This window comes from Corythoichthys intestinalis, chromosome 16, assembly GCF_030265065.1.
Source record: "Corythoichthys intestinalis isolate RoL2023-P3 chromosome 16, ASM3026506v1, whole genome shotgun sequence".
NCBI classification, from domain to species: Eukaryota; Metazoa; Chordata; class Actinopteri; order Syngnathiformes; family Syngnathidae; genus Corythoichthys; species Corythoichthys intestinalis.
The window spans coordinates 21,251,631-21,268,202 of NC_080410.1; the positions used below are offsets into that span (position 1 = coordinate 21,251,631).

Here is a 16,572-nt window from a genome sequence, read left to right on the forward strand (position 1 = left end):
TGAAAATCTAAAGTCCACATATGTGTACGTCAGCTCTCAAATATACTATAAATAAGTACACTGCTGGCCAAAAGTATTGCCACCCTTGCAATTCTGTCAGATCATGCTCAATTTCTCCCAGAAAATGATTGCAATTACAAATGCTTTGGTAGTAATATCATGTATTTTGCTTCCAATGAAAAGAACACAAAACAGAATGAAATGATTGAAACTGATTATCATTTTACTCAAAACTCCAAAAATGTGATTGACAAAAGTATTGGCACCCTTTGAAAAACCATGTGATGCTTCTCTAATTTGTATAACAACAAGCACTTGTTACTACCTGTGGAACATAACAGTTGGTGGCAATAACTAAATCACACTTGCAGTCAGTTAAAATGGAATAAAGTTGACGCAACCTCTGGCCTGTGTCCTTGTGTGTACCACATTGAGCATGAAGAAAAAAAAGAAGACCAAAGAACTGTCTGAGGACTTGAGAAGCAAAGTTCTGAGGAAGCATGGGCAATCTCAAGGCTACAAGTCCATCTCCAAAGACCTGAATGTTCCTGTGTCTACCGTGCGCAGTGTCATCAATAAGTGTAAAGCCCATGGCATTGTGGCTTACCTCCCTAGATGTGAACGGAAAAGAAAACTTGACGAGAGATTTCAACAAAAGATTGTGCGGCTGGTGGATAAAGAACCTCGACCAACATTCTGTATTCCGAGGATAAAACAGTGTCAGCGTCTGAATAAAAAGGGACTATAAGGTAGGATACCCAGGAAAACCCTACTTCTGACCCAGTGACATAAAAAAGCCTGGCTGGAGTTTGCCAAAACTTACCTGAGAAAGCCAAAAACATTTTGGAAGAATGTTCTCTGGTTGGATGAGACAAAAGTAAAGCTTTTCGAGAAAAAGCATTAACATAGGGTTTACAGGGGGAAAAAACGAGGCCCTCAAAGAAAAGAACATAGTCCCTACAGTCAAACATTGCAGAGGTTCCCTGATGTTTTGGGGTTGCTTTGCTGCCTCCTGCACTGGACTGCTTGACCGTGTGCATGGCGTTATGAAGTCTGAAGACTACCAACAAATTTTGCAGCATAATGTAGGGGCCAGTCTGAGGAAGCTGGGTCTCCCTCAAAGGTCATGGATCTTCCAGAAGGACAATACCCAAAACACACTTCAAAAAGCACTAGAAAATGGTTTGAAAGAAAGCACTGGAGACTTCTAAAGAGGCCAGCAATGAGTCCAGATCTGAATCCCATAGAACACATGTGGAGAGATCTGAAAATGGGAGTTTGGAGAAGGCACCCTTCAAATCTTATAGACCTGGAGCAGTTGGCCAAAGGAGAATGGTCTAAAATTCCATCAGAGCATTGTAAGACTCTCATTATTATTATTATTATATTATTATTATTGCAAGCAAAATAAATGAATATATTCCTACCAAAGCAGTTGTAATTCCAATCATTTTCTGGGAGAAATTGATCATTATCTGACAGAATTGCAGGGGTGCTAATACTTTTGGCCAGCAATGTATATATTTATGTTGCTAGAGTCATACTCTGAAAGCCAGGTAGCGTAGCCAAGTGACTTCACCACCCTGCGACGTCAACAACAATGGCAACCTTCTAGTTACACTAATTTAAAGAATTGTATAAAAACGAAAACATCAAGAGGGGTTTTAATATCAAATTATTCTAACTCATTCTAACATTAGGATGGATACACTGTCCTCTGGTTTGCCTCTTTTCATATGGCTGAATCCAACTGCTCCCCGTTAAGACCAACGTAAGCTACGTTTTTGTTTGAGCTAATGTTTTTCAATGCATTCACAATTTAGTTTATAGGTATATTTAGCAATTTTTGTTGGAATATGTGTCTGAACTACTTGTTAAAAGCATAGTAAAAAAAAAAAAAAAAACTAGCATTTTATAGCATTTAAGCTAGCGGGCTTTTTCAATGTAAATTAGCCAATTGTTCTTTTGTTGTACATAGAACAACATTTAAAAAAGTACATACATATATATATATATATAAATATACATATATCCAGTGCCTTGCAAAAGTATTCGGCCCCCTTGAACCTTGCAACCTTTCGCCACATTCAAACATAAAGATATAAAATTTTAATTTTTTGTCAAGAATCAACAACAAGTGGGACACAATCGTGAAGTGGAACAAAATTTATTGGATAATTTAAACTTTTTTAACAAATAAAAAACTGAAAAGTGGGGCGTGCAATATTATTCGGCCCCCTTGCGTTAATACTTTGTAGCGTCACCTTTTGCTCCAATCACAGCTGCAAGTCACTTGGGGTATGTTTCTATCAGTTTTGCACATCGAGAGACTGACATTCTTGCCCATTCTTCCTTGCAAAACAGCTCGAGCTCAGTGAGGTTGGATGGAGAGTGTTTGTGAACAGCAGTCTTCAGCTCTTTCCACAGATTCTCGATTGGATTCAGGTCTGGACTTTGACTTGGCCATTCTAACACCTGGATACGTTTATTTTTGAACCATTCCATTGTTGATTTGGCTTTATGTTTTGGATCATTGTCCTGTTGGAAGATAAATCTCCGTCCCAGTCTCAGGTCTTGTGCAGATACCAACAGGCTTTCTTCCAGAATGTTCCTGTATTTGGCTGCATCCATCTTCCCGTCAATTTTAACCATCTTCCCTGTCCCTGCTGAAGAAAAGCAGGCCCAAACCATGATGCTGCCATCACCATGTTTGACAGTGGGGATGGTGTGTTCAGGGTGATGAGCTGTGTTGCTTTTACGCCAAACATATTGTTTTGCATTGTGGCCAAAAAGTTCAATTTTGGTTTCATCTGACCAGAGCACCTTCTTCCACATGTTTGGTGTGTCTCCCAGGTGGCTTGTGGCAAACTTTAAACGAGACTTTTTATGGATATCTTTGAGAAATGGTTTTCTTCTTGCCACTCTTCCATAAAGGCCAGATTTGTGCAGTGTACGACTGATTGTTGTCCTATGGACAGACTCTCCCACCTCAGCTGTAGATCTCTGCAGTTCATCCAGAGTGATCATGGGCCTCTTGGCTGCATCTCTGATCAGTTTTCTCCTTGTTTGAGAAGAAAGTTTGGAAGGACGGCCGGGTCTTGGTAGATTTGCAGTGGTCTGATGCTCCTTCCATTTCAATATGATGGCTTGCACAGTGCTCCTTGAGATGTTTAAAGCTTGGGAAATCTTTTTGTATCCAAATCCGGCTTTAAACTTCTCCACAACAGTATCTCGGACCTGCCTGGTGTGTTCCTTGGTTTTCATAATGCTCTCTGCACTTTAAACAGAACCCTGAGACTATCACAGAGCAGGTGCATTTATACGGAGACTTGATTACACACAGTTGGATTCTATTTATCATCATCGGTCATTTAGGACAACATTGGATCATTCAGAGATCCTCACTTAACTTCTGGAGTGAGTTTGCTGCACTGAAAGTAAAGGGGCTGAATAATATTGCACACCCCACTTTTCAGTTTTTTATTTGTTAAAAAAGTTTCAATTATCCAGTAAATGTTGTTCCACTTCACGATTGTGTCCCACTTGTTGTTGCTTCTTGACAAAAAAATAAAATTTCATATCTTTATGTTTGAAGCCTGAAATGTGGTGAAAGGTTGCAAGATTCAAGGGGGCCGAATAATTTTGCAAGGCACTGTATATATATATATATATATATATATATATATATATATATATATATATATATATATATATATATATATATATATATATATATATATATATATATATATATATATAAATATATATATATATATACAGTTTGAGGCTCAGCTCAGGTATTTAAATATTTCATGTTCCTTATCCGATTACTCGATTATTCGAACTAGTCCATTGATTAATCGACTACTAAAATATTCGATAGCTGCAGCACTACATAGGTTGTTTTTACGATTTAAAAAAAACATCAAATGTGTTGAGGCATATGCCTTAGGTGCAGAGGCACTCGATAATGCAATACTGCAGTTAAAAACTCAATATAGTTCTTGACTTTTGTTCAATTTCCAACTATGTCTCCTGAGAATACATTCAGACGTGGTGGAGGACATGACCTGCTTATTAAATTGAGTGTTATGTATTTTAGCTAGTCTCATACTTATTTAAGGCCTCTTCATGTGTAGAAGTCACAGTGAAGGAACATTTTCAAAAGTCATTACATAACGCCTCTCCACTCACGTACGCACTTGAGTCACTATCTTTGGGCAAAGGACGCAAACTCTAAAGTCAATGATTGTAAATCCGGTTTCAATAGTTTGATCACATACCATATAATAATAATTATTATGATATTGACATTTGTGAGATATAATGGGCTTGACTTGGTAAATGATAAACCATAATGTTCATGTAAAAATGAGTGCAAAAAGCAGCTCTGAACTATTAAAGGCATTTTAAGGACGACCTTCCCCTGAGACAGTCACCCCAATGATGATAAACAAACACTCCCACCACCACACTCTGTTGTGCACACAGTATCAGCACATCCCCTCAAACACACACACGGTGAACTTTACAGAGCACTATCAGGCCCCCCCAAGAGTATCAGGGGACATGCAGACAGTCAAGTGACGATGAGGCGGCCCCCAGAGGGATCATGATACACCACGAGGGTTATTTTAGTCTGGGACATTTAAAGACATGCAGCAGGAGTTCGAACTCGATGCTGAAAAGCTCTAAAAGGTTGAGGGTTTTTACTGAAATTCCCCCCAGTGTTTCTTTGAGAGCAAAAACAACAGTGACTTTCATCAACACATGTCCTCAAACCACTGAACCCTTTGGAGCCAGTTATCCATTTACAAGCCACCCTGGTGGAAAACACTGCGTGAATTGTAATGAGCTGCTTGTGATGAACATTTTAATTCTGTTTTCCTACTTTGGCGTGATGCATTTCATTAGTTAATAAGTGACTGGGCTGCTGACCTACGGGGGAGTGATTCCTCCTGGTCTGAGGCTCTGGCAACAATTCAGTAGAGGATCTGCTTTTGTTGATGGAAAAAGTTATCTAAGCCACATTCTGCCCACCTCTAAATGAAAATGCGAGTGTTCAGTTAAGCGCAGACCTCCCCCGAGGCAATGCAGCTATTTTCCAAAGATGGTCGCAGGTGAGCTGAAGTTGATTTGTGGTGAGAGGCCAGGTACATCCTAGTTTAGGGGTGTCAAAGCTAAGGTCCTTGGGCCAAAAGCGGCCCGCCATGTGGTCCAATCTAGCCCACGGGTTTTCTTCTTCCTGACTGGCATGACATTGCTCATTCATACAGTACATACAAAATCAACATGGTTTTATTTTGACGTTGGCGCCGTAAAACTGTAGATTTGTGTTATCAAGTGCATACACCACTGCACTTGGCTTACTTTCATGTACGCATTTACATTTGTTCATTCGCCCAATACCAGTTAAAATGGAGTGGACATCTAGCACCGTCAAAGGCAGGCAATGAGTTAACAAGGAAGTGATCCAAAAATACCCCAAAACAAACAGGACGTGACACCAACTCAACAGGAAGTAACCTTGAAATGCCCTAAAATCAACAGGAAGAAGCCCGGAAATGACTCGAAATAAATCAACAGGAAATTATCAAAAATTTACAGGAAGTGACCTGTAAGTATCTCAAAATTATATGGTGACAAGTGATGCAAAATTTACTTATTCCCTGCCATTGACAGTGATAGGATCCAATTCACTTACACGGGAACGACTGTCTGCGAATGCTTATCTTTCAGTGCCATTGAAGGTGTTCGACGTTCAATCCATTGAAATGAACGTTTGCTCATTCACTCCTCCCAGTCAAAATGGATTGGATGTTGAGCGCCGTCAATGGCAGGCAGTGAGTTAACTTATTTGGCCAAAAATAAACTAGTTCAACCCACATGAGATCTAATTGCCATAAATGTGGACCGCAAACAAACCAAAATGAGTTTGACACCTCTGCCCTAGAGGTTCAACCAAGGGCGTAGGTTTGGTCTCAACCTTGGTAGGGACGATATGGCATAACCTGTATGTACACTTTTTGCTGGGGACGGTACATTTATAATGATCAATGCAAAAATATCTGTATAGACTTATAGTAACTTTTATGTGTATTGGTTCAGCCTACACTGTTCAATTCAAACCTTTGGTTTCAAAAACTACTGAAGAAAATTTTTGAAAACTAAATGTCTGGATTTTATGAACAAATTTATGAATTAAATTGCATTATTTGAACATCACTTAAGTTATATTAACAAACACAATAAATACAAGCTTGTTAATCATCTCTTAACTATCCGTGAATTTAAAAAAAAATCAAATAAATAACATTTGTCTTAAGACCACTCAACATTGTCTAAATAAAGAAGTTAAATATAACTGTAAAAACTTCTTTTTCCAGGGATAACAAAAATAAATAAAAATGGAGCCATTCTTCAAGTAAAACACTACTGCTTTTGTCCACAAGCACAGCAAAACTCAACAAAAAAATGAAAGCTCCTGTAGGCTGCTTTAAGACCACATAAATAAAAAGTAAAATTGGCGAGATTGGGGGAAAACCTCAGTTCACTACATTTCTCACAGTTTAACGTTAACAGTAGGAAACATATACAGGAGGACACTTCTAACCAGATTCCTACTCGAGTTTTGCAGGTTAGCCAGTTCAAAGTTTAATGTTATGCTAACTCCGATGCAGGTCTTACTTTCAGTAACAAAATGAGTGGTGTGTTCCCCACTTCCACAACATTGACGTCCTTTTACATTTCTTACAGGGGCTGCTCCTGGTTTAAAAAAAACCTTCTAATATCCCTAATATCTTTATGTTTGTGTGGGAATGGGTCAAGTCATTAGCCAATTAAATGTGCATTTAGGAAGAAAAAAATGGACCGGCACATTCAGCAAGTGAAAAGAGGTACATGTAATTCTGAACATAATGAAATAATTCACTAAATAATGGTGGGGTCATTTGCAACCTAAACAAACATATGGGAAGACAACCTATAACTCAAATAAGGTTGCTTAAAAGTTGGTGGGGACAATTTGAGCCACCTGAAAATTTGGTAGTGTTTTGTACCTACCGTCCCTATGTAAACCTACGCCCTTGGGTTCAACCATTCGAAACTGAGGATCATTTTGTCTTCAGTTACTTTGGAAAGCATGATTTTGGTACAGTATGTGGGATACTACCCACACTAGTGATGAAGGACAGCCACTTTCGAATCCTAAACAAAAGTTGCTATCCACTATCCCACTGGGATGCCACGACAACACCAAACAATCCTCATCTTGATCAGTATTACGATGTAAATCCTTTATCAATAGCCTCCTGCTGCAAATGCATTGTGAGTTTAAGAGAAATGATCAGTAAATTCCCAGTCTGAGCCTTACTAAAGACTGATGGGATCTTCCTTTCCCTGACCTTATATTAAGCGGAGTAAAAATTAGTTCTCATGTTTTTGTATTTTTTGCTTTGCAACACATTTTCAGGTTGATGGCTACATGGGTGTCTCTTCTAAAATGTTGCATAGTGATAGAGATCATTTCTATTCAAACTGGGACACCTGGCATTGAGTGACCATATTTCACTGCTATTGACAGCGCTAGACGTCCGATGCAATTTGACTTCCAGTCAAAATGAATTGGATGTCTAGCACCGTCAATGGGTTAAGATTATCACACTCAGCCAGAGGTCCCGATTTCAAAATGTGCATGTTTGTGAGGCTTTTTCAATAAGTGTAACTATCAATGTTGCCCCAAATCTTCCAAAGTACTTAAAAAACATAAAATGTTTATTCCACCCAACCTGTTTGCTTTTACATCCCCACAAAGACCCAAGTAAACAAGTCATTATTTTGAAACCTTTTAATACAAACTTAATAAACTATCAGTCCCTGTTAACATGTAAGACACTGACTCCGAATACTTTGTTATACCGTTTTGTTTTATCAAGTATTGCACAATGTAGGTACAAAATTAATATACGATTACATTTTGTCCATAATATAGCAAAAATCTTTTTTACTCTTAACATAAAATACAACTCTATGTTTTATTTCCCCCAGAAAAGCAAATATTCTTAAATCCCACCACTACGGAATATTCTGTACACAATCTTTAGAATAGTCAATGTCTTTTTTTGTAAGATGGATTCATTTTTATAATTTCAATAAAAAAGAAAACATAAAGTTGCTGCAGCCATCACAGATCACTGGAGTAGTAAAAAGATATAAATGCAATACCGTGTCGTAGAAACAATAGATACTCTGATATTTTACAAACTCTGTACTAAATTAAATTATACAATTAGAAAAAAGACCAGAAAATCCCACTTAGCTGTGCCAAATTCTTGAAAGATTGGCAATGTCCAGTTCTGTCAAAATACTGAAAGAGGCCATGACTTGTGGTGTTTTTTTTTTGTTTTTGTCTTTTTCATTTAAATATATCTTAAACAGTAACATAAAAAAATATTTTGTGCTTGGTTGGCAAATGAAATAACAACAATGCACATTGAAGTTTGGGTAACCAAGCTTGGACATCTCGTACAACAAGCGTCACCACTGAGGGTAAAAAGAAAAGTTGTAACTCAAGGGGGCAAGTATTTCACCCTCGGGCTCATATTCTTAAGACTTGTGACTAAGATCTTACAGTTGACGTCACTTTTGCTTTTAACCTTGACATTCTGTTCTCTTTTTTTTTTTTGTCTTTTTCTCTAAGTGTGCATTTGCGTTTTATACCTCCTTCTCCCACCACCGCTAGCTGTCACATTATCTGGTCGTTGCTGTATGAAGTACTAACTCGGTGCACTAGTTGGCCATGACTGGCTGGAATTGCTGGTTAGAATACTGCATGTTGCTCAAGCTGAAATTCAAGCCGTCCATCAGGGACTTGTCGTTAAGGCCGCCGTAGGCCGCGAATACGTCGAAGGTGTTGCTGTACGGGAGCGGGCCCAGACCCAGTGAGCTGTCCCCCGGGAATAGGGCGCTCTGCGTACTCAGGCCTTGGAGGCTGGGGAACACAAACTCCTTGGCATTGGGGGACAAGGCCGAGGGCTTAGCCTGCTGCTGCTGCTGCGTTCCCAGGCCCAGCCCGTAGAGAGAGTGCATGGAGGTGGAGATGGCTTTCTGCTTCAGGAGAGTGTTCACATTCAGTCCCAGGTTGGTGGGAGAGGTACGTGCCGCCTTGTTGGTGGCGTTAGTGCCGTTGTTGTTGTTGTTGCGCCCGCTGCTCTTCATCTTCGTGGAGCCGAATTTGGTGGCGGCGAAGGTGGCGGTGGTGAAGGTTAAAGGCTGCGTGGAGCGGGGCATGAAAGTGGGGCTGACCGCCGCCGAATGGCCGAAAGGAGGAGAGGGCGAGCTGGAGCCCGGGGAGGTGCCGCCCATGGGCTCGTTGATGGGCATGAAGACCTGCGCGTCTGGATTAAAACTGTTCTTGATCTCCTTGTCCAGGTCGAGGCCCCCGGTGCTCGCCGCGGTCTCGTTGCTGTCGTCAACATAGAGCACTTTGACAGGTCCCTTCTCCCCGATTTGGTAGGACACTTCATAGGGGTCAATCCACACGCTGAGATCCTGTGGAAGGTTGTTGCGGACATCGTTGATGTCCAGTCCGCTCTCTTTGGCTGCCTTCTCCACCACAGGATCCACCTTCTCCCCAACATGGATGCACCTGAACCCCGAGCCCTTGTATGGCTTGTCCGGGTACCAGTGACCCTCATATTTCTGTTTCAGCTGCCGCTCTAGCTCCTCGCCGAAGATGTTGACCCGCCTTCTAGGCAGCTTGTTGTACAGGTATGAGATGATGAAGTTGAGAGCTACTTGGATTTCAAGCTGCATAGCGGACTGCTGACGTTTACCAGGTGAGTGGAGACTGGGCGTGAGTGTGAATGTCTACTGGGTCTTCTTGGTTTAGCCGTGGTTGGCAAAACTGATGTCTTCAGGACCCAAAAGTAGGTGAAATGTGCTGCAAGGGGTAAAAGTGCGGTACTTGCAGAAGACCTTTCTTTCCAAACACACTGAAACGTTCTGGAAAAGAAACACAGAGAGATACAAACGAAACTTTTAGATGAAGATTGAAGCTTAAAAGTAAGACACAAAATGATCGGCTTGAATTCTGCATGCCTAAAGACATTGTCGTTGCATCTCTTTAACTTGTTGAAAATAAAACAATAGATGGTTGTAATATGTGCAAGGGTGTAAGACATTTTGCATTTTAAATCTTAAATGTATTGTTGATCTGTTTTTAACTGTTTGAAAGTATGACCTTACTACATTACTTACTATTAATACACAGAAATCAGATTACATAATGTAGCTGTCATAAAAAACAGAAAATGGATTTGACTTAACATGGAGGAAAATGAGTTCAATAACATACATTACACTGAATGAAGTAATTTGACCATTGTGTGACTTTGCTCCTGGGTGAAACACCCAAAACAATGGCAACACCCTTTTATATTGTATACACAGCAAAGAGCAAATACATTTGACAAATAGTATCGACGTGCAAGCACAGTAATGAGTTTTAATTAATTAACTGACATAAATAAACATGTCGAATGAAGGAATAGAAGGAATATAGGTTTCACTTTTTAGTTGTATCCAAACGTTGATCATATTTGGTTTTGGTAACGGGGAAAAACGCTGTCATGGAAACAGCGCTCTCTGTGGTAAATGTACTCTGAAGTGTTGCGAAATAACACATTCAGTCTTCTCATCTCAGCAAAGTTGGAGCAATACGGTCGCAATAAGTAGAAAGCTGCTGGCTACCATCGATAATTTACGAACTGACACCGGTGAGTAGAAAAGAGAGAAAATAGACACGATAGCCTACAATTTCAATACACCAACCGTCTTTCGACAGCTATCACGAAGAAAACATCAATTTGGAGAATAGGAACCGTACTGTTTTAACCCACACCCATACTAATACACACAAGAACCTTAACTTTCGAAGACTGACGCAGCAAATCAGCTTAGGAAGAGTTAACAGCTTTCAGTACGTCAAGTCAAAATAAAGCCATAAGAGAGAACGAGCTGAATACTCACTTTTTTGGAAAAATAAAAATAAGAATAAGGATTCTCAGTAGTTTTGAAGTACTATTAGTGCAAATAGTGAAAAAAGTAGGAATACTTTCTTCACGAATAATATATTAAGAATAAAAAAGGTATTCCAGTAGATGAAAAAATGTCAAGAGGATTGCCGAATGCTTGGGTTTCTGGATTTGAAGGTGATTTCGAGTGTTTTCAGCAGGCTAGGCGGAGTTGCTCCCTCCTTCTCGGGAGTTCTGCGACTTCGTCCCCTCCCGGCCGAGTACCGCCTGTATTTATAGATTTCCTCCGCCATGGGCACGAGGTAGGCGGTGATGCGGTTCCAGAGGTCAAAACAATATGGGCAGCTTTGATTGGCTGGAAATATAAGACCCGCCCTTAGAGTAGCGCCTCAACGTGTGTTCATTGGTCGCTGAGGTCTATCAATCTTAAGACATATGATTCCGCGAAATGGGAGGGACGCTTGTGATGCACGTTTACGTCAGAGATACGGCAGAGCTGCTGACACCAAATGGGAAAAATAATAAAGCCATACAGAATAATGAGGCATACAGCTTCTACATAGTATGTAACACTGTATTAATTCAACAACATAGACAAAATACGGAGCGCGGCGTCATTGTTCTGCATTTCATCCTGCTTTTTAATACTTAAAGAGACAGTCACCTTTTTCCTCTGGGTGTGACTGTGCTCCAAGTTGATTATGAAGGGATTTTGCCTGAGAGGAGATTCCCTGCCGCTGAACAATGGACCCAAAGCGAGCAGCAGAGTGTGGGTGGGTGTTGTTGAACGCTATGTGAAAAACACAGCCGTGATTGGTCCAAAACGGGGCAGGATCCCTGTAGTGAGTGGCGAGCCCGTATCCAAGGTGCTGATGTAGACTGCTGACGTCACGCCTGGGCTCCACGCACGTCGCTGCTGCTAAATTTAAAGAGCACGAACACACGCAGGGCAGCCCCCCTATATATACTTATATGTGTATACACGTTCATGACGTGGAGTCATCTCTTTTCAATGTCACTCATGCATAAATGAGCCATAGCCCAAAAGCATTTTTAATTTCTATGTGGCAGTTTCATGGGTTCTGTAGCTGTAAAATAATGCAGCTATACTATATACTATATACTATCTTTTTTGACAATTGTTTTTTGTTTTTTTTTCCACAAAAAGTTGTGGTCTTTATGCCAAAATTCCCATAACATTTGAACACTGTGCCTTTTATATACTGTTGTTTTTGCACAATGTCTCCAGAATTTATATTATTGTCCTGTACTGTTTTCATGTGCTCTTTAGACAGTATAGTTTGCTTTTTAAATGGTTATTACCCTTTTAAAAAGGCTATTATTCAAGATGAAATGGTGGTTGGGGCAGTTAGCACAAGTGTTGTTAATCTTAATTTAAAAAAGTCATTAGTTGCAGTTACAAATTACTTCTCCCAAAAAGTAATTGAATTAGTAACTCAGTTACCTCAGTGTAAGAGTAATTAATTACTCAGCAAACTAACAGACATTACTTTTCATGTTCTACACTTTATTACATGATCCATACTATAACGTCTTTCACATCAAATATGTTTATGTTAACTGACTGAATTGAACCGCCTTTTCGATTCCCCCCCAAAAAAAACATAGGTCACAATTTAATTTTTTAAAATTCTTATTTCACCTATTTAAGAGTGTAATGGTACACAAACTTTAACTTTCAAATGCTGTGAGAAAAATGCCTTTTTGTTTTTCCTGTCGTACTGAACCCACACCAAACCGTGACCCCGGTACCGCGGTACGTACTACACCGTGACTTGTGTGTACATATACTGTCTATTTATATAAACACACAATACACGTATATGTATGGCAGGAAACACAGACAAGACTGAAAAAGCGGTTTCTGCTCATAAACTGCTGTATTTTCAGCCAAAAGAACTGTTGCGTTAGATAGAACAATATGTCTATATGCTGCCATAGCAGATTCATGACACATTAAGCCCCCGAACTATTTTTAATTGGTCCGTTTTACCCCGGAAACCCCCGTTTACAGACTTTCAACCCAGCCATAAAAAGAAGCTCAGTAATTATATTTATTATGTATTATATTATTAAAATTATATTAAATGTCTGTCATTTTTAGCTTGGAATCATTAATTGATGTCAAATATTTCGTTTAAAAAAAAAAACACTTTAAAAAAATTATTCACTCACATATTTTAAACTTTTAAACAAATTACATCACAATGAAATAAATGGTGTCTGTAAATAAGTCACGGATATCTACCTCATAACTATCGCTTAATTTTATATATATATATTTTTGTTACTGTCACATTTTCCCGAAATGCTAGAAGATAAATAAACGATCCAAACAAAGAAAAAAAAGGGGGAAAAAATGCTTAAAAGGGTAAATATATGAAAAAGAACATCTTGACCACTCCTCGATGTCTGCGATTTCTGCATCGAGACCCTTGTTATATTTCTATGTTTCACCCATAAAATCCCCCAAAAATCTGGCTGTGCCCATTAACATATGTGTCTTGACACTCGGTGATACATGCTACATGGAGTTTTTGGATCGAAGCAGGGTACCGGTAAGTACGCGATAATATCTCATTAAAATTGTGGCGTCTTTAATTCTGCTCTCTCGTGATCCCACCTCCAATTAGGGTTTTGCTGTTTATTTATTAATTTTTTTAAAATGCCCTCCTGTTCAAAAATGTTCCTCCGCCAGAAAATTGGGATTTTAAGCTTCCCAATGATGTATCACACGTGCATATCAGACAATAGAAATTTGGCAAAGCGGAACTTCAAGTCACCTGAGTGTTTTCCGCCATATATACATACATACACATATATAATATATATACATACATACACACATATATATATATTATATACTGTAGATATACTTTTCAATATGCAGGTGAGGCTCTGAATCTTCTGTCTTTGCTCTAGAATAGAATAGAATAGAATAGAATAGAATAGAATAGAATAGAATAGAATAGAATAGAATAGAATAGAATAGCCCTTTATTGTCATTATACAGTTGTACAATGAAATTGTGGAACAATTTACAGTGCAGGACAAGTAATAATCTCGAGAGTGGCTTGCAAGAATAAAAGTTTAAAATCTAAATAAATATAAAATATGTAAGAGGTAGTCCTATGTTCAGGCAGTGCAAATAATAGAAGTGAAGCAACAGCAGTTGACAGTGAAGGCTTTAAATATTGCACATTAATATTGCACGTTAATAAGTATTGCACATAGAGTATGTGTGAATAGAAGTTAAGTAGCAGTAGTTGACAGTGAGTCAATTAATATTGCATTTAGTAAGTATTGCACATATATCATATTGCATGTAAATGAATATTGGACATTGGGTGATGTGGTGTTACATATGGCTGTTCAGTGTGGAGATTGCTTTAACTCTAGTTGTTTTGATTAAAAAAAAAAAAAAATCACACGAGCTTTATGGATCCCTCATTCAAGAAAAGTTTAAGGCAAGTGACTATTTTTGGTCATAAAAAAACAAAAACAAGTTATTATTTTATTGTGGCATCTATTCCTCGCCAGGAAAACAGCCCATTATTCATCAATAATTGCACCCACCTGAACGCCACAAACTGTACAGCATGTAAAAAAAAAAAGTTGACCAAGAGTTTAAGATGTTGCTCGCCACGCTAAATGCTAATGCTAGCGAGAACACAAATGCTATGCTAACGCTCCAAGCCACCTGGCATCGCGTTTGCAATGGTGTCACACCCCCCCACCCCCGCTCTGCTCTCACCGTGTCCCACAGACACCTCGCTTGTCATTCAACCAAATTGTAGTAACGCATGCCTTCACATGCTCAGTAACCGTAACAGCGTTGCAAAGATGGGAATAGTAATTAATCAGATTAATCACTACTGACAAAAATAACGCCGTTAGTAACGCCGTTATATTCAAACGCCGTTATTAACAACACTGGTTAGCACATCTTTAAATTTCTGAAGTTGAGGGTTTGAATCTGTTCTTTCTGTCTGGATTTGCAAGGGGTATATTCTGAACGTGGGAGGTTAAGTAAAGACTAATCTAGACCTAATTACCATGGTGAATACGAAAGCTTACTTTAAATCAAATTAAATATTAACTTTAATGACGGCAATGATTATAACATGACAATAAGGGCAACATAGTGATTGAGCGGACAAGCCTCCCTCAAGGTTTGATTTCCTGGGGTGGAATATGTGATATAATAGAGCAAAATATGTAAACGATAGCAAGGAAAGTGTGATCTTGTTTACACTGTAATGGTGCCATAAGGGTACTACTTTTTTAGCCTTGAACCTTGACCCTAACTCGGGGATAGATTAATGTGCAGGCGTGCATAGGCTGAAACCTGGGGCCCTCTGACCACTGAAAATACATGCTCATATGCTGGGAAAAAACACAGTGGCCCATAAAGCAGACTATTGAGGTGGAAAGTTACTGTAATTCAATCAATTACAGTCATTATGTTGGCAATTTTGAGGTGGCCGCCTACATACAGTATATAGGAGTCTTAAGTATTATATAATTCTGTACTTCTACAGACCAATAATGAGAACTTTCTGTACGTATGTGACTGAAATAGATTCCTATTGTAACACTGTCCCCCACCCCAGTACAAACAATGTTTTAAACATTCCTATTCCTAATTCAGAACAGTCTTCAAGACTTTTTTTGGTCTCTGTTGTTGTGTGTCTGCTTGTCGATGGACAGGGTGGACTTTCAGACATTCTTCAAGCACTTAGTTGTTTCGAGCACAGTCATGTGCTAGTTGTAAATCTGCAAATACGTGCGAAAAGGCTCCCATGGAAAGCGTAGCGGGGCTCACAGATGATAGATCAGGCAGCAGCCAAGCACAGAGAGAGAGATTAGAAGGTTTGACGAAGCCCCGTGCATTCAGATTAGAGTGGAAGTTAGCGCTCATGTGGCAATGAGGCTTGTTTGGACTGTAAACAGCTCCACCAAACTAATATATGGGAGTGTTATCTTGGGCCAAAGTCGTAGCCACCAGTTTACTGTACATTTAGCACGGGGCTCGTGTTCTTTTTAAAGCAGCATACAATCTGCTTGTGTGCATGCCTGTGGTATTTACAGTTACAGACATCACTTGACAGAGAAAGGTCAGCAGCCATAATGAGGCATGCTAAAACAGCTATATTGTCCTAGGATGTAATCCCAATTCGTATCCTCTAGTCCAATGCCATTTCTGTGAGAACGCCTCATAACGCACAGATGGGCGATTACTGAGTGCTTTTCTAAAAGAGATTTGCACGTAAGGAATACCAAACCCTCTTGAAAAGCGAACCGTATGATGACGTTGAAAGATATTATTACATAAGCAGGATATTTGCACTGAACACAAAAGCTTTACAGCCTCATTGTTGGCCTGTGACAAACACACAAGCTCCACTTATAGGCCTAGATAACTGGAAGCTGCCAAGAACAAAATGAATGTGAGCTGATTGACAGTGTGTTTTTGAAACACTATTTAAAGACTTGTTTGTCTGCACGGTGTTATCAA

At 39.3% G+C, this 16,572-nt stretch overlaps 1 protein-coding gene across 1 annotated transcript; it reads right to left on the reverse strand.

Moving 5' to 3' along the window:
* Nucleotides 1-6,729: 6,729 nt before the first annotated feature.
* Nucleotides 6,730-11,297, reverse strand: tob1a (transducer of ERBB2, 1a). The gene is made up of 2 exons (XM_057860535.1): nucleotides 11,029-11,297; nucleotides 6,730-10,002 (listed from the first exon to the last, which is right to left on the reverse strand). The coding sequence occupies exon 2, from the start codon at nucleotides 9,811-9,813 to the stop codon at nucleotides 8,788-8,790; it is 1,026 nt and encodes a 341-aa protein (XP_057716518.1). The 5' UTR covers nucleotides 9,814-10,002; nucleotides 11,029-11,297; the 3' UTR covers nucleotides 6,730-8,787.
* Between the last annotated feature and the right edge of the window lie 5,275 nt (nucleotides 11,298-16,572).

Bases quoted from the DNA above. Each gene is read 5' to 3' on its own strand.
- tob1a (XM_057860535.1), bottom strand. From the start codon at position 9,813: ATGCAGCTTGAAATCCAAGTAGCTCTCAACTTCATCATCTCATACCTG.